General features: G+C 40.9%; 2 protein-coding genes across 3 annotated transcripts; one reads left to right on the forward strand and one right to left on the reverse strand.

Moving 5' to 3' along the window:
- Window positions 1-60: 60 nt before the first annotated feature.
- GLA (galactosidase alpha) lies at window positions 61-11463 on the reverse strand. Its single transcript, XM_043897363.1, has 7 exons — window positions 11147-11463; window positions 5388-5562; window positions 4160-4337; window positions 3513-3604; window positions 1683-1844; window positions 1269-1466; window positions 61-904 (listed from the first exon to the last, which is right to left on the reverse strand). The coding sequence occupies exons 1-7, from the start codon at window positions 11353-11355 to the stop codon at window positions 599-601; spliced, it is 1320 nt and encodes a 439-aa protein (XP_043753298.1). The 5' UTR covers window positions 11356-11463; the 3' UTR covers window positions 61-598.
- A 190-nt stretch (window positions 11464-11653) lies between these two features.
- HNRNPH2 (heterogeneous nuclear ribonucleoprotein H2) lies at window positions 11654-17503 on the forward strand. Of its 2 annotated transcripts, none has more exons than XM_043896752.1 (2): window positions 11654-11796; window positions 15239-17503. In XM_043896752.1, exon 2 carries the CDS (start codon window positions 15292-15294, stop codon window positions 16639-16641), a length of 1350 nt encoding a protein of 449 aa, XP_043752687.1. In that variant the 5' UTR covers window positions 11654-11796; window positions 15239-15291; the 3' UTR covers window positions 16642-17503. The 2 variants fall into 2 exon arrangements, with proteins under 2 accessions (XP_043752687.1, XP_043752688.1); XM_043896753.1 differs by having other exon boundaries at window positions 11657-11784.
- The last annotated feature ends 525 nt before the right edge of the window (window positions 17504-18028 follow it).

Genomic DNA, 18028 nt, shown 5'->3' on the forward strand with positions numbered 1-18028 from the left:
GGTCCCATCACCTCATGGCAAATAGATGGGGAAACAATGAAAACAGTGACAGACTTTATTTTGGGGGGCTCCAAAATCACTGCAGATGGTGACTGCAGCCATGAAATAAAAAGATGCTTGCTCCTTGGAAGAAAAGCTATGACCAACCTAGACAGCATATTAAAAAGCAGAGACATTACTTTGCCAACGAAGCCTAGTCAAAGCCATGGTTTTTCCAGTAGTCATGTACGGATGTGAGAGTTGGACTATAAAGAAAGCTGAGTGCCAAAGAATTGATGCTTTTAAACTGTGGTGTTGGAGAAGACTCCCAGAGTCCTTTGGACTGCAAGAAGATTCAACCAGTACATCCCAAAGGAAATCAGTCCTGAATATTCATTGGAAGGACTAATGCTGAATCTCCAATACTTTGGCCACCTGATGCAAAGAACTGACGCACTGGAAAAGACCCTGATGCTGGGAAAGATTGAAGGTGAGAGGAGAATGGGATGACAGAGGATGAGATGATTGAATGGCATTATCCACTCAATGGACATGAGTTTGAGTAAGCTCATGGAGTTGGTGATGGACAGGGAAGCCTGGCATGCTGCAGTCCATGGGGTCACAAAGAGTCAGACACAGCTGAGTAACTGAACTGAACTGAGCTTGTTCTTTCTAGCCTAAGCAAAACAGTGCCTGTGGGATTTATTTGAGTTTTTAAACTTGAAGTCCATTCATAAAACCCAAGCTTCCTCTTCTCAGGCAGGAGCTCTGTGATCAGGCAGTCAGGATTACAGGCCAGTCCTCGACCCAAGGAAGTAACAGAGATGGTGTAAGAACGAGGTCCACCAATCTCCTGCAGGTTTACTATAGCCACAGCCCATGCTAAGTTCAAGAGAGGGCGTTCCCACACCTCAAAGTTGTTCTCCTGAAAAGCAAGCCAGGAAAAGAGGTGTGATAGTTTGGTAACTAGCAATAAGCTGCCATATTATTTATGGTATTATGTCTTAGAATTATCGAGCACTTTTAGAGAAAAGTAGCACAAAGGAGCCTCATTATTGATTATGATATCAAGATTAAAAAATGCCTTCTTTAAAGATCAGTGCATATCCTCCATAAAGTAACAGATTTCAGTCCAAGACAAACTTGGTACTTGAGTATTAAACCATCTTAAAATACACACCCCAAATAAACATTTGGATGAATTGTAAATGAGAAGGCAGGAGAAGACGTTCCTGGCCAATTTCTATTTTCTCCCATAGAACATTACTTTTCTAATAATAGAACATTACCTTTCTAAGTCGGTACCCCTGCTTGCCTAAGCGGTCCTGGTTGATGGCAATTACATCCTTATCCTGAAGAAGGGCTTTGGCTTCAGGGCTGATGTGTCGGAGATCATTGGACATGAGTAATGGAGCTGCCATGATAGCCCAGAGGGCCATCTGAGTTATTTGCTGATCCCGGCTGAGGCCAAAGTTGCCAATCACCAACTGGGACAAAGAATGAAGTAAGAATTCAAGGGAGATAAAACATTCTTAAAAGTTACCTAGACATAGAGACAAGTCACCTTCCAGGGCATCCTGCTCTGATTATTCTCACATAAAGCCTCCTCCCAGGAACTTCTCCCTTCTGTTTTGTCCTGGGTGTCAAGTAGGAAGGAAACAGGTCCACTTCAGGAGCTTGAACCAGAGGGCTCAGGTTCTTACCATATCTGGGTCATTCCAACCTCCTGGTCCTGCAACAGGAACAATTATCTTCTGGTTAGAAGATGTCCAGTCCAAGGTATTCCTTATACTTTGCCAAGAATCATAAATGTCAGCAAAATTTCTCCAGTGATTGCAGTACTCTCGGATTTCTGTGTAATTGGGCTGTGAAAACAGAGAGAACTCTTCTGTTTACTTTCTACTAACATTCTTGTGATAGGAAAACAATCATGTTTTATTGTCTCATGCATCTAACCCGGGCTGGTGATGTTTCACCCTTGATAGTATACTTGTTTCAATGCTATTCTCTCAGTGCTCAGAGCTGGTGCACTGGGAAGACCCAGAGGGATGGGATGGAGAGGGAGATGGGAGGGGGGATCGGGATGGGGAACACATGTAAATCCATGGCTGATTCATGTCAACGTATGGCAAAAACCACTACAATATTGTAAAGTAATTAGCCGCCAACTAATAAAAATAAATGGGAAAAAAAACAGAAAATAAATGGGAAAAAAAATAAAAAGGCACTTGTAGCCTCCTTAGTTTACAGATTAAAGGTCTCTATGAGGAGAGCTAAATCCTTATCATTAATATAATGGAATTTCATTGTAAGATGTTTGCTTCAGAAGTAGGCTATATAACTTAAAATGGTTCTAACACTGTTTTTGCTGGAAATTTAGCAAACAGTAACTAGGTGCAGCAGTCCCCCTTTATGTGTGGGAGATGCATTCTAAGACTCCAAGTAGATGCCTGAAACCACAGACAGTATATTATATGTAGTACTTTTTTTTCCTATACAGGTACCAATGGGTGGGTAGTGTACACAGCATGCATATGCTGGACAAAAAGGATGATTCATGTCCCAGGCAGGATAGAGTGAGATGGAATAAGATTTTATCATGATACTCAGAACATGTGCAATTTAAAACTTAGAGTTGTTTATTTCTGGAATTTTCCATTTAATACTTTGGTAACTGAAGCCATGGAAAGCAAAACTGTGGGATGGGGGGACTACTGTCTTGGGATTATGGAGGATTTTAATTTTTTCTATACTTCACGGTCAAACTTTTACAAAATGTACATGTATTACTTTTATAATCAGAAGCAAATACAGTGATTTCCTAGTATGATACTATAAATCAGCTATACTTCAATAAAAAAATAACTAAAATGATCTAAATAAGTAAAAGTTCCAAATCACACAGGACTCAGTCAGCAGATGATAAGGCAATTTGAATCCCAGGCATATAATTTGTTATGTTTAATTAGAAATAAAAGTTTGTAGATAGGCAGGTAGGCTATCTGAGGTTTAAGATGTTTAGAAAGAGGTTAGAGAATTTTGCAGAGATCAGAAGAAGATAGCAGGGATTCATTCTATAAGTAATTATTCAACACTTACCATAAGGTAGGGATATACTGATAAAGTCAGAAAAGGTCCCGGCCCTCCTGGAGCTTACATTTTAATGGAGGAGACAGACAATAGGTAAATAGGTAAATAGTGCTAAGCTCATAGAAGGAAATTGAATAGGTTAACATGATAATGAAGTGGGCTGATTCAGGATATATTTTGTAGGCGGTACTAAAAGGATTGCTGCAGATAGGTTGTGAACTGTGAGACAAAAAGAATCAAAGATGACTGGCTTCCCAGTTTATGGTGGCTTAGTCTCCAATTACAGCAGTGGGGATGGTGAGAAGTGGATAGATCCTGGGAGAAATGGCAGGATGAGACTGTTAAGTAAGGCTGGACTTTGACAGGGACCTTTGTCTCCTTTGCTCTTGAGTTCTGAAAATCTATCAGCAAGGCTCTGTTGGATTCTGGGCTCACTAGCTCACCTTAAAAATGGGCCACATATAAAGGGGCCACTCACAGGAGTACACAATGCTTCTGCCAGTCCTGTTCAGGGCCAAGGACATTTGCTTATAACCTGTATGAGAAAACAATGTGTAAAATAAAGAAAAGAATTTCCAGCTGGGGCTGTATATTTTTAAAAGAAGCTGCCTGGAAGGGCCACATTTCTATTTTAAACCAGCAGCACAGAGAGGTGACTCTGTGGTTACACTGTGTGTAGTGCCACCCAGACTGCTGGGATTGTTCTGAGGCGAGAGTGCGGGATGGTGCCTATATTGAGGAAGGGCAGGAAGGAAGATGCTCTTCTCTCTGTGACTGTTTGACATCTGGGATTCTTTTCCCAGTGATGGACAGAGAGTTAACAATTATCTGCAGTCAACTCAGAGCTCTCTTACATGAAAAGTTCATGACATTAGCTGTGGTTAGGTACATGTGGCTTTTACATGCATGAATGAATAAACGTGTGGACAAACTGCAAGAAGAGGCAGGAGCTCTGGGACACAGAGAATCATCATTTCCAGTATCGTGACTGGATATTTCCAAAGCGAGGATTAGTTCTTTGGATGCTTAGCTACCTTGTCCTCAAAGTTCTGCCTTTTGCTCTTGGCTAAATCTTGTGGATGAAACATACCCTCTGCCAAATGTTGTATACTGTCACAGTAACAACCATCAAATTTTAGCAGATCTACTCCCCAGTCAGCGAAGGTCTGGGCATCAATGTCATAGTATCCAAAACTCCCAGGAAAGCCTGCGCAGGTTTTGTTTCCAACATCTGCATAAATCCCTAGCTTCAGTCCTTTGCTATGAACCTGAAATGAGAGAGAAGAGTCACCTCGCTAGAAGGGCAATCATGAAATAGAGAGAACCACTTCAGGCTAGAGGCAGAGACCAGTACACTTCACCAGGTAGATACTGGGTGGGGGGGGGGGCTTTCCCCTGCCCCCCAGCCCATAAAATTATCCAGATTAGTTTGTCAGGAGATAAAGAGCAAAGTCTCCAGTTCTGCTGAGTTCAAACTCTACATGTAACAACAGCATAGAACTGATGTGAAAGCTGTCAGCTGCTCTGATCTTCATTTGACAGGATCTTAAAAGTTACATTTTCAGGGCAATGATAGATTTATCTGGACAAAGACTCTTTCCTTGACTGAACCTTAGGCACCTCTGAACCCCCTTTCAAGTACGCATCTACCTTAGCTTTCCCTGTCTAGTTTTAGTAAGAATCCTGCAAAGTCACCCTCCCTCCTCCACCTTTTAATATCTGATCAAATTCCTTTTGCCCCACCCTTGATGTCTAAGTGCTTGGCTTGCTTCCCCGCCTCCTGATATCTCCTCTTAGTAATTGTTCATCCACTGACCCCCCACAATCTGGCTATTTAAAACCCCACTCATCTTTGGTGTATTTTGGATTTAACTTGGCTCTTTACCCTATTACAACAGTACTGAATTGTACTCAGTATCTGTCTTCACTGCCTTTAGCTAGTGTCTAGCTCCATTACTCCAGAATATAACAATCTCCAGAACATATTCCTTCTATCTTCTAAAGTTGTAGTCTATAGCACAATTGTGATAACTGCTCAAAATTTATATGGCAATATATGCATGCAGGTCAAGAACCAAGTTCCTTTTTTCTCCTAGAGAATTCAGTGATTTCAGCAAAAAGAGAACTTCTCCAAGATGGGCCTCAAGAACTATTGCAAAACACAGATCTGCTGATGGGATGAAAATTCTACCCAATAAGCCTTACAATTAATTGTTTGGATAGTAACAGCTATTTTACTTTCCAAGTGTTTTGAGCAAGATTATGTACAGATATGCTTATAGTCACCTGAATGAAAAAGAGAATTACCATACACTCACATAATTAGCTAGGTGGCGGATCCCACCAGGAAAGCGTTTAGGGTCTGCCTGAAGTCTGCCTTTTGAATCTCTTTCAGGAGCCATCCAACAGTCATCAATGCAGATATACTCATAACCTACATCCTTCCAGCCATCTGAGGCCATGATCTCAGCTATCTGCAGGAAGAGCTTCTCGCTGAAAGACAAATTCCAAGAATCATTACAATTCATTAGACAAATGCTTGGGTACTCTGATTTATTAGGCATCTCGAGGTTTTGCAATTTATTTTTCAACCCAGTAATAATTTGGTAGTAATTACAACTAATGAAGGTAAAATGGACTGGCCTTTTTCTTCTCACTCCTTCCCCTTCTACCCCTAATAACCCCAAACAATTAAAAGAGGAATGAGAAATACATAAAACTGAAAAGGCTATTAGAACTAAGAAGACAGTTCAGTAAAGTAAAACTACAAAGTAAACATAATCAGTAGCTTCTTTAGATATCAACAATAACCTATTCAGAGAAAAAGACACCATTCACAAGAGCAAACAAATAAGCAACAGACAAAACCTAAAATACCCAGAGGTAATTTTAAAATTAAGTGCAGGGCTCATTTGAATAAACGATGATGTTTACAAATAACTAAGAAGAGAAGCAAAAGGCAAAGGAGAAAAGGAAAGATATACCTATTTGAATGCAAAGTTCCAAAGAATAGCAAGGAGAGATAAGAAAGCCATGCTCAGTGATTAGTGCAAAGAAATAGAGGAAAACAACAAAATGGGAAAGACTAGAGCTCTCATCAAGAAAGTCAGAGATACCAAGGGAAAATTTCATGCAAAGATGGGCTCAATAAAGGACAGAAATGGTATGGACCTAACAGAAGTAGAAGATATTAAGAAGAGGTGGCAAAAATACACAGAAGAACTATACAAAAAAAGGTCTTTATGACCCAGATAATCATGATGGTGTGATCACTCACCTAGAGCCAGACATCCTGGAATGAGAAGTCAAGTGGGCCTTAGGAAGCATCACTATGAACAAAGCTAGTGGAGGTGATGGAATTCCAGTTGAGCTATTTCAAATCCTAAAAGATGATGCTGTGAAAGTGCTGCACTCAATATGCCAGCAAATTTGGAACACTCAGCAGTGGCCACAGAACTGGAAAAGGTCAGTTTTCATTCCAATCCCAAAGAAAGGCAATGCCAAAGAATGTTCAGACTACAGCACAGCTGCACTCATCTCACACACCAGCAAAATAATGCTCAAAATCCTCCAAGCCAGGCTTCAACAGTATGTGAACCGTGAACTTCCAGATGTTCAAGCTAGATTTAGAAAAGGCAGAGCGACCAGAGATCAAATTGCCAACATCCACTGGATCATTGGAAAAGCAAGAGAGTTCCAGAAAAATATCTACTTCTGTTTTATTGACTATACCAAAGCCTTTGACTATGTGGATCACAACAAACTGTGGAAAATTCTGAAAGAGATGGGAATACCAGACCACCTGATCTGCCTCCTGAGAAATCGGTATGCAGGTCAGGAAGCAACAGTTAGAACTGGACTTGGAACAACAGACTGGTTCCAAATAGGAAAAGGAGTACATCAAGGCTGTATGTTGTCACCTTGCTTATTTAACTTAAATGCAGAAGTACATCATGTGAAATGCTGGGCTGGATGAAGCACAAGCAAAGAAAAACTAAAGAGCCTCTTGATGAAAGTGAAAGAGGAGAGTGAAAAAGTTGGCTTAAAACTCAACATTCAGAAAACTTAAGATCATGGCATCTTATCCCATTACTTCATGGCAAATAGATGGGAAACAATTAAACAGTGACAGACTTTATTTTGGGGGGCTCCAAAATCACTGCAGCCATGAAATTAAAAGACGCTTGCTCCTTGGAAGAAAAGCTATAACCAACCTAGACAGCATATTAAAAAGCAGAGACGTTACTTTACCAACAATGGTCCTCTAGTCAAAGCTATATTTTCTCCAGTAGTCATGTATGGATGTGAGAGTTGGACTATAAAGAAAGCTGAGTGCCAAAGAATTGATGCTTTTGAACTGTGGTGTTGGAGAAGACTCCCAGAGTCCTTTGGACTGCAAGGAGATTCAACCAGGACATCCTAAAGGAAATCAGTCCTGAATATTCATTGGAAGGACTAATGCTGAAGCTGAAGCTCCAATATTTTGGCCACCAGATGCGAAGAACAGACTCATTTGAAAAGACACTGATGAAAAAAAAAAAAAAGACCCTGATGCTGGGAAAGATTGAAGGCGGGAGGAGAAGGGGACGACAGAGGATGAGATGTTTGGATGGCATCACCAACTCAATGGGCATGAGTTTGAGTAAACTTCGGGAGCTGGTGATGGACAGGGGGGCCTGGCATGCTGCAGTCCATGGGGTCACAAAGAGTCGGACATGACTGAGCGACTGAACTGACTGACTGATGATGTTCTAATTTATGAGAATAAATGGAGAGACATTATTTTGTTCTTGAATAAGAAAACTCAATATTAAAAAAAAGCAAACTCTCCCTGTACACTTCTAGACATTTAATAAAACCTTTAACTAATCCCCAAATGACTTTTTAAGGAAGTTTGCAGCATGACTCAAAAACTTCACCTCAAAAGTTATATACATGAATAGTCAAAAAAAGATAAATGAAGCTGGTGCTGTATTATTAGCATTAGAATACACAGATAAATAGAATCAAAGAGGAAGTTCAGAAAAGAGATCCTTCAAGCCATTTGATATCATGAAATTTAGTACATATTAAATAATATCTTATAGGAGAACAAAGTTCAGCTGGATTAAAGATTTAAATACTTAAAAACCCATAAAAATACTAGTAAAAATATAAATTTTATATTCTATTTTATATTCGGATAGGAAAGAACTTTCTTTGCATGATGCCAGAGCCAGAAATCATAAAGGAAAAACCTGGTGTTTGATACATAAATATCAAAACCAACATATAGCAAGAACCACTGTTTTGGGAATTCCTTAGTGGTCCAGTCGTTAGGATTCTGAGCTTTCACTGCCAAGGGCCTAGGTTGGATCTCTGGTTGGGAAACTAAGATACTAAGATCCCACAAGCTGTGCGAAATGGTCCAAAAAAAAAAAAAAAGAACCACTGAGTTTACAACTTATGGTAGACCGAAAACAAACAAAAACCAAAAAGTAAACAAAATAACCCCAAACACTCCAATTGAAAAATTCGGAACAAGCAAGCAGTGCAGAAAAGAAATCATGCAAACAAACAGCCAATTTAACTTATAAAAAGATGTTCAACTTTCAGTAATCAAATAAATGAAAATAAAAACACCTACCAGTTTGGCAAATTTCAGAAGAATAACAAAAATGCAGTGTTGGCCAGACTGTGGGGGAAAACAGGAACTCATACACTATTGTTGAAAGTGAAAGCGTGAGCTGCTCAGTCCTGCCTGCCTCTTTGTAGCCCACCAGGTTGCTCTGTCCATGGCATTCTCCAGGCAAGAATACTGGAGTGGGTAGTCATTCCCTTCTCCAGGGGATCTTCCTGACCCAGGGATTAAAACCCAGGTCTTCTGCATTGCAGGCAGATTGTTTACCTTCTGAGTCACCACAGAAGCCCACATGGTTGTTGGGAAGGTGCATTTGTAAAACTTTTGGGGGAGGACAGTTTGATATGAAACAAAATGAGCATACCCTTGGACCCAGGATTTAGACTTCTAAGGAAAAAAATCAGATGATATACAAGGGTGGTTATTAGCAAGCTTTGTTCATAATAATGAAAAATTGAAGAGTGTGAATAGTTATGAACAGGAGATTGTTTAAATAAAGTATGGCATATACATAAAATCTGCACTTATGAAACTCTCATTCTGTGCCAGGCACTCATTCTTCAGTTTACAAAGGGATCGTCAGTTTGCCCAAGATCACCTGGCAAAGTAATAATAAGCTAGAATTTGAACCCAGGCAGGCAGACTTCAGAGTCTTGTTAACCGCTCGTGACATAAACGTGATCTCATTTTTATTGAAAATCACTTTAAAAAGAAATTCGTGTTTTATTTACATAGAAAAAAATGGAAAGGTTGCATATTAACACTTTAACCATGATTATTTCTGGATGGTGAAATGAGGGGAATCTTTATTTTCTTTATACTCTTCTTTACTATCCACATTTTTTGCCATAATCATGCATTAATTTCATAATCAGATACAAAAATAAAACAACCACCACTTAGGAAAAAAAGGAAAAGACAGAAAGAAATATGGGATGGCCATAATTTACTCCAAAGTCATGATGGATTTAGTCTGAAACTTAGAAAGCCAATTAACTCTGTCATGTTTGACCAATATTTGTAAAGACATTCAAAGGAATAACTTATGGCCACTGGGATGTACCATGACCGCTGCTTATAGAGGGGCCTCTGCACTAAGGCTGTCTTTATTATGTTTTTAAACAATATCTATCAGTGATGCTTAAACTTTTCTAGATAGAGGTCTATTTGAGAATCTGAACAAAGCTCAAGATCCTCTCTCCAGAAAAGCACATATACTCACATTTGCAGATTTGCATTAATTCCCCCATAGATTCCAGGCTAAGAACATTCCTTGCCTGTGCCCTCACTCAGTCGTGTCCGACTCTTTGTGACCCTATGGACTGTAGCCCGACAAGCTCCTCTGTCCATGCGATTCTCCAGGCAAAAATACTGGAGTGGGTTGCCCTTTCCTCCTCCAGGGGATCTTCCTGACCCAGGGATTGAACCCGTGTCTCTTTCATCTCTTGCACTGGCAGGCAGGGTCTTTATCACTAGCGCCACCTAGGAAGTCGTGGTAAAGAATCCGCCTGCCAATTAGGAGATGAAACAGACGCAGGTTCCATCCCTGGGTCAGGAAGATCCCCTGGAGGAGGAAACCGCACCCCACTCCAGTATTCTTGCCTGGAAAATTCCATGGGCAGAGGAGCCTGGCAGGCTGCAGTCCATGGGGTCGCAAAGGGTCGGACACGTGGGCTGAGCATGAGCATGGGGTAAGAACATTCCTTCCATATGCCTAATTGAGGGGGTCTGGTATTGCACTGTGCTTTGTCCTTCAAATGGGTTATCCAGTTGAAAGTCAACCTGTGTGAGATAAGACCTGTTTTGCAGATCACCAGAGTTGGTTCCCTGAGGTAAGAGTTGCTTTCCCAATCTGCAGACAAAGGATGTGTGAGTCTGATAGGATCAATACTTGTCTTATCAACTAACGATCCTCCGCATAACCTTCCAACTAGGCGCCATACCCAAGGGCTATGGGGTGGGGAGATCTAGGAGACACTATGGTCTCTCTAAATTCCCTCAAACTATAGCCAAGGAACCCGTGACCCCAAAAGAAGAAATGACACGCGTCTTAGTCCCGTCTCTCCTATCCGCCACAGCTGTTCTCAGTGCTAGTACCCGGCAGAGACGGAGCAGTAGCTCTCAATAAGGGTCTAAACGAACTGGATGGTAAATGGAGAAAGACCTTAGGTGAGTGAACAGGCAGAAAGAGGTGGAGAAGCAGAGGTCGCTGGCCAGACTCCCACCCCAAGGGGTCACATGGAGAAAATCTAGAGCTAGTCCCCATCCAGGGGTCACAGAGAAAATTCAGGGCTAGTCCCCATCCAGGGCAGTTTGCTGGGGATAAAAAAGCAGCAGCGATAAGGGAGCTCTCTCTTCAGCTGAAAATTTTCTCGCTGAGACCCTCCATCCTTCCAAACACATCCAGACAAATATATGGAAAGGCGAAGGGAAGAAGGTACCCCAAATCTCTGATACCTGATACAGGAATCTGGCTCTTCTTGGCAGTTCACGTTGCACATGAAGCGCTCCCAGTGCAGCCAGCCCATGGTAGGGGTCATCGCCAAGCCGTTGTCCAGGCCGCAAGCCCCAGGGAGCCCGCAGGGAACCAGGACCTGGAAGCAAAAGACCAGCACGCAGCCCAGCCACAGGACTCTGCTCAACGGTTTCATCATCGCTGTCACCATACAGCACAGATTTCCAAGAGTCACCTGGGGTTTTAAATTTAACCTTCGGGGGTAAAAAGGCAGAGACGGTCCGCGGAACCCGCTTTGGTCCCATCACCAATCACCGGTGAGTTATTAAGCCGTGACGTGACTGTTTCTCCAGCAACTGGGATGGTATCCCCAGAGGCCGACCAATGACCAGTCACAGACGACGCGCCGCCACCAACCACTCTCCCTCTTTCTGAATATCGACCCGCCCTATTTTTATACCAGAAGGAAGTGCGGCACTTTAATGATCCGGGGTTAGAGCCTAGCGGTGCTCACGTGACCGAGATCTCACATGACGTAGACCCTCACGTGACCAATCGCTTACGTGAGCAGAAGTAGTTCTGGTCGTCGTCTACCGTCTCGCTATAAGCCGTTTGAGGGAAGAAAGAGGAAAATTATCCGGTATCGTTAGAGGTTGGTGTGTGGGTGGAAACCGGGGACCCGGGGGTGGTGATGATGCAGACCAAAGCGGGGTCCGCGGGCCGCCTCCGCCTTTTTCGTTCCCTGCTTTCCCCTCCCCCGCTCCCCCTTCCCCCATCTCAGTGCCGGGAAGCCGCCTTTGCTGCGCCTGGTGGGGAAATGGTGGACGCTCGTGACTGTCTGTGTTTTTGTATATCTGTCTGTCTGGGCGGGTCTCAAAGGACCCTTAAGAGAAACCGTAAGCTGAAAAACATTGGAAAACCACGTCCCCGGATTAGGAAAAACAGATTCAGTCCAGTGGTCTGAATGCTAGTCCACCCATTCAGGCACCCAGTCTCCAGTGCCTGATTGTCTGTAGGGAGAGGCACCAAGCGGATTTGATCTGTAGAGTCACATCTAGGCAAATACTGCGTGCCTGAGCGCGGCGCCCAATGAATGTTTTTACTGAATTAAATATTTAAATAACGTTTATTTTTCCGGCTTTTAACAAGCTACATGTTCAATTTTTGGATTTTGGAAAAATAACGGTATGCTATAAATGGAAAAAAAATACACGTAATTCATCACTCGCAGATAACTACTCAGCATTTCGGTATGTAAAACGTCTGTATATAACCCGCACATAAACGCACACATTCTTAACTCACAAATGGAATCCGGGTTCCTACTTCAGGCAACAGTGTCCTCGTGGCCTTCCCAGGAGACACAGTGATGAAGCATAACCTCCGTGTCCCCACACGGGATGTTAAGGCCTAGAGGGCTGTAGGGACATTAAATGGAATGGGTTGTCCAAGAGTTAAGGCAAGCAAAAAACCAGTGTGTAAATCTGTCACTCAGACCTGAAAATGGTCTATAGGAAGACTTAGCACTGCACATGCATTGTTGAGGCACATCTTAGGGAGTTAGTGAATGTTGACTTGAATCTTTGGTGTAGTTTTAGGGACGTTAGTACACTTTGCACTTTCTTTCCAAGAGGTCCACTGTTCCCAGACCATGTCAGATAAACCATGCACATACAAAAATAGAAATTTTAATCAAATTTGCTATACCAAATATCACAAAAGTAAACATTTTAATTCTGTTTTTTTTGCTGAAAGAAAAGTTTCTCTCTACAGAAAATTAGGAATGCACAAAAGAACTGAAAAAAGTTGAAAAAACCATAAATTTACCACTCAGAGTAGCCTCTATTAACATGTGACAAATTCCCCATGCATGTACTTTCCTAACTTTAAAAAAAATTCCAATTACAATGATTTTTAAAAATTAAACTATTTAGAAGTATATAGGGTAAAAAGTGAAATTCCTCTACATTTTTGCTACCTTACAGTGCTCCTTTTCTCAAAAAACAACTTACATGCTTCCAGAACTTCTCTGCATTTACATACATATAGATGTGCCTGCTTATATTTTAAAATAAGTAGGTTCATACTATACATTATTCCTTCATTTAATTTAGTTTGGAAATCTTCCAGGGTCAGGGCAGATTTTAAGAAAAAACAGCTGCTGGCTTTCTGTCTTAAGGATAAAGTATAATTCACTCAGCCATTCCCCTATTAATGGGTAATTAGGTTTCTAATTTTCTGCTGTCACTAGCAATGCAACAGTGAACATTTGTGAGCATTTCTGTTGACCAGGTTCCTGGAAGGAATTCTAGCATGGTCGAAGGATATATGAACATCTTTCTCACAGTTGTGGTTATAAAACAGTTATGATCTTGGGTCACTTAAGATTATAGCATAAGTAATTTCTTATTAGATTTCCAATTTTTAAAGTGGGTAATATTTCATCTTTCTTAGTAAAATATCTTTCAAAGAATATTTAGCTCCATAAACCTTTGTCTGAATTTCAGATCTTCTTAGGGCATATAACCAGAAGTGGATTTACTGTATCAAAAGGCATGACATATTTCCAAATTGCTTTCCAGAGATACTGCATCAACTTTCACTGCTCTGGGAGTGTATTAGTTTGGGAACCCTGAATATCAGTATCAACTTATCCTTCCTGTTTTACTTTCACTGTGGTGATGGATGAAAAACAGCAATTAATTGTAGTTTTAACTTGTATTTCTGATGATTGATGAGGTTTGAACATTTCCCAGACTCTTCTGTATCTTTCCATCTCTATTGCCCATACATTTAATCTGTTACGTAGTCTCCTAGAGTCCACTGCTTTAAATGCATAGATCATATCTTGCCTCTCTCCCCTTTTAAAAAGTATCTTGCCTCCCCCCCCCTTTTAAAAGTGCTGTTGCCTTAGATAAATACCTTAACATATCTCTAACAGAGCTCTAGCTGCTCTTGGTAGTGTCACCCCAACCCCCTCTGTTTGAGCGTCACACTGTTGCCATGGTAATCCTTCTGAAAGGTTCTGATTACTTGACTCTCCTCCCCTCACTTTCCTTCTTCTCCTTCCCCCCCTCACTTCTCTCCCCTTACCTCCCTCCCCCTCTCTCTCCTCCCCTCAGTGCCCCAAGTAAAACCCTTAAAAGGCCTCTAGCCTTTGTCTGTCTGATAAGACCTCCTGGATGAATCTTTTCCTTGCCAGCCTTACCTCCTGCCTTGCCGCCTCCTATTTTATTCTCCATCATAATTTTTAGAATTTGTGGATCCCTGAGCCGGTTAGTCCTTTTTACTTAACTATTCTATGCTGATAGAATTGACCAGTCAATCCCTGCTTTTTAACACCCTTTCACCCTGTCCATAATTATGTGATAGTAGAGAAATGTTTATTTGCCCATTTTGTCTTCAGTACAGTGCCTCTGTAGAACCATGAGTCCTTTCTGGGCTTATTGATCCTTATATGCCAGAACCTAGTACTGGATCTGGCAACTGAACAATGTAAAATGAAGATGTGAATTCTCTATAATGTCTTCTTTTCCATTATCTCTTTGGCCTTAATATTTACTTGATTTTTTAAATTTGTATGAGTTTTTCAATATAATAAAGATAATAATGTATTTGTTGTAGTTATCTTCTCATTTGTTGTTTTTTATGTTAAATCTTACTTTTGATGTAATGAAGTTTTCCATTTTTATATAATCAGATGTAGCTGTCTTTTATGTGGTGATGTCTCACTGATTTAGTTGCCATTCATTTTGTGTATCTTTTCATCTTTTGTATATCTTTCCTGACTTTGTGTTTATATATGATGAATGTGGAAAACCTAGAACATACAGAAGTGGCCAAAGAAACAAAGTTCCCATAATATTACCACCCAGAAATAGCCACCATTAATGGTATCCAGCACATAAAATGGGTATCAAATAAATAGTTGTTGAATGAATGAATGAGTTAGACATTTGGTGAAGTCTTTCTGTTATACAAATGTCTTAAGAAAAAGCTATCAGTGTAATTGAGTTTTCTATTAATAGTTTGCTTTTTCTCTCTAACCATATTATGAACATTTTTCCATGACAGTAGTCTTAATTTTTTTTCAGCTATACCGAAATTACATTGAACTGAACCTGCCAGCAAGAATTCAACAGCCACAATGATGCTGAGCACAGAAGGCAGGGAGGGGTTCGTGGTGAAGGTCAGGGGCCTGCCCTGGTCCTGCTCAGCTGATGAAGTGATGCGCTTCTTCTCCGATTGTAAAATCCAAAACGGCACATCAGGTATTCGTTTCATCTACACCAGAGAAGGCAGACCAAGTGGTGAAGCATTTGTCGAACTTGAGTCTGAAGATGAAGTGAAATTGGCTCTGAAGAAGGACAGAGAAACCATGGGACACAGATATGTTGAAGTATTCAAGTCCAACAGTGTTGAAATGGATTGGGTGTTGAAGCACACAGGTCCGAATAGTCCTGATACTGCCAATGATGGCTTCGTCCGGCTTAGAGGACTCCCATTTGGCTGTAGCAAGGAAGAGATTGTTCAGTTCTTTTCAGGGTTGGAAATTGTGCCAAATGGGATGACACTGCCGGTGGACTTTCAGGGGCGGAGCACAGGGGAGGCCTTTGTGCAATTTGCTTCGCAGGAGATAGCTGAAAAGGCCTTAAAGAAACACAAGGAAAGAATAGGGCACCGGTACATTGAAATCTTCAAGAGTAGCAGAGCTGAAGTCCGAACCCATTATGACCCACCTCGAAAGCTCATGGCTATGCAGCGGCCAGGTCCCTATGATAGGCCAGGGGCTGGCAGAGGGTATAATAGCATTGGCAGAGGGGCTGGTTTTGAAAGGATGAGGAGGGGTGCCTATGGTGGAGGGTATGGAGGCTATGACGACTATGGTGGTTATAATGATGGATATGGCTTTGGATCTGATAGATTTGGAAGAGACCTCAATTACTGTTTTTCAGGAATGTCTGATCATAGATATGGAGATGGTGGGTCCAGTTTTCAGAGCACCACAGGGCACTGTGTACACATGAGGGGATTACCTTACAGAGCCACTGAGAATGATATTTACAATTTCTTCTCACCTCTTAATCCCATGAGAGTACACATTGAAATCGGACCTGATGGCAGAGTTACTGGTGAGGCAGATGTTGAATTTGCTACTCATGAAGATGCTGTGGCAGCTATGGCAAAAGACAAAGCTAACATGCAACACAGATACGTGGAGCTCTTCTTGAATTCTACCGCAGGCACAAGTGGGGGAGCCTATGATCACAGCTACGTAGAACTCTTTTTGAATTCTACAGCCGGGGCAAGTGGTGGAGCTTATGGTAGCCAAATGATGGGAGGCATGGGCATATCCAACCAGTCTAGTTATGGAGGTCCTGCCAGTCAGCAGCTGAGTGGTGGTTACGGAGGTGGATATGGTGGTCAGAGTAGTATGAGTGGATATGACCAAGTTCTGCAGGAAAACTCCAGTGACTATCAATCAAACCTCGCTTAGGCAGAGGAGGAGTACCAAACAACAACAGAAATAACAGCTGTGCATCTATGGGCGTTAACTAGAACAGGAATGGTGTCAGGCATATCCAGTATGATTGGGACATGGGAATTATCATTGATTCTGATCACTCTTGGTCAGCTAGCTTCCTTTTCTTTTTCCTTTCATTCCTTTGTTTCTCCTTCCCTCTCTCCTACCCTCCCTCCCTCTTTCTTTCTTTGTTTCTTTTTCTCTCTTTTTTTTAAGAAACAAAAATTAAGTTTAACAGTTTTGCATTACAGGCTTGTAATTCATGCTTACTGTAAAGTGGAAATCAGGATTGTTTTAAAACTTCAAGCTCAATAATTTTGAACACTGAAACATTCACCTAGGATGTAATAACAAAGTTCAGTATTGACCATAACTGTTAAAACAACTTTCAGCTTTCTTCAAGTTAGTTATGTTGTAGGAGTGTACTTAAGCAGTAAGCGTATTTAGGTTAAAGCAATTTCACTTATGTTAAATGTTGCTCTTATACCATGATACATTGAAAACTTTGGATGCATGTTGAGAAACATGCTTTTCTGTAAAACTCAAATATAGGAGCTGTGTCTACGATTTCAAGTGAAAACATTTGGCATGTTTGTTAATTCTAGCTTTTTGGTTTAATATCCTGTAAGGCACGTGAGTGTACACTTTCACTTTTTTTTTAAAAAGCTCTGGGACAATTTTGAGATGTAATACCAATACTTAGGAGTTTGGTCATGTCGTTTGTATGAAATTCTGAGGCTTTGATTTAAATCTTTCCTTGTATTGTGATTTCCATTAGATGTATTGTACTAAGTGAAACTTGTTAAATAAATCTTCCTTTTAAAAACTGGAAAAATCTTAATACAGCTTCATTTTTATTATGTTCTATCTTACAAGCCATTTCTTTTATACAGTCCTCTGCTGGTGAAATTTAAATTGGTTTTAATTTTTAATTATTATAAATATATCTTCAAATCTTTATACATACATCATTGCACATATCATTATTTATTTCTAAGATAAATTCCTAGAAGTGGAATTGCTTAGTCAAAGGCCCACACATTTTTGAGACGTCTGATTTATATTGCCAGAAAGATTATGGTACTTTGTGTTTCCACTAGGAGTGTATTTTTAAAAATTTAGCATCCTCATATGAATGAATCCTCATAGGATCCGCATAGCATCCTCAGTGAAGCACATTTTTCTCCTTGATCTTGGCCAGTTTGTTAGTTGAAAGTTGTATCCCATTATTATTTTACTTTGTCTTCCTTAGACTAATATTGAGATGGAGCATCTTTGTGTTTGTTTCTATGTTTATCCTCATCACATCCACAGGACTATTGAGCTACTCTGGAGACATTGTACTTTCTCAAGGCAGCAT

This window comes from Cervus elaphus, chromosome X (genome assembly GCF_910594005.1).
Source record: "Cervus elaphus chromosome X, mCerEla1.1, whole genome shotgun sequence".
Taxonomy (NCBI): Eukaryota; Metazoa; Chordata; class Mammalia; order Artiodactyla; family Cervidae; genus Cervus; species Cervus elaphus.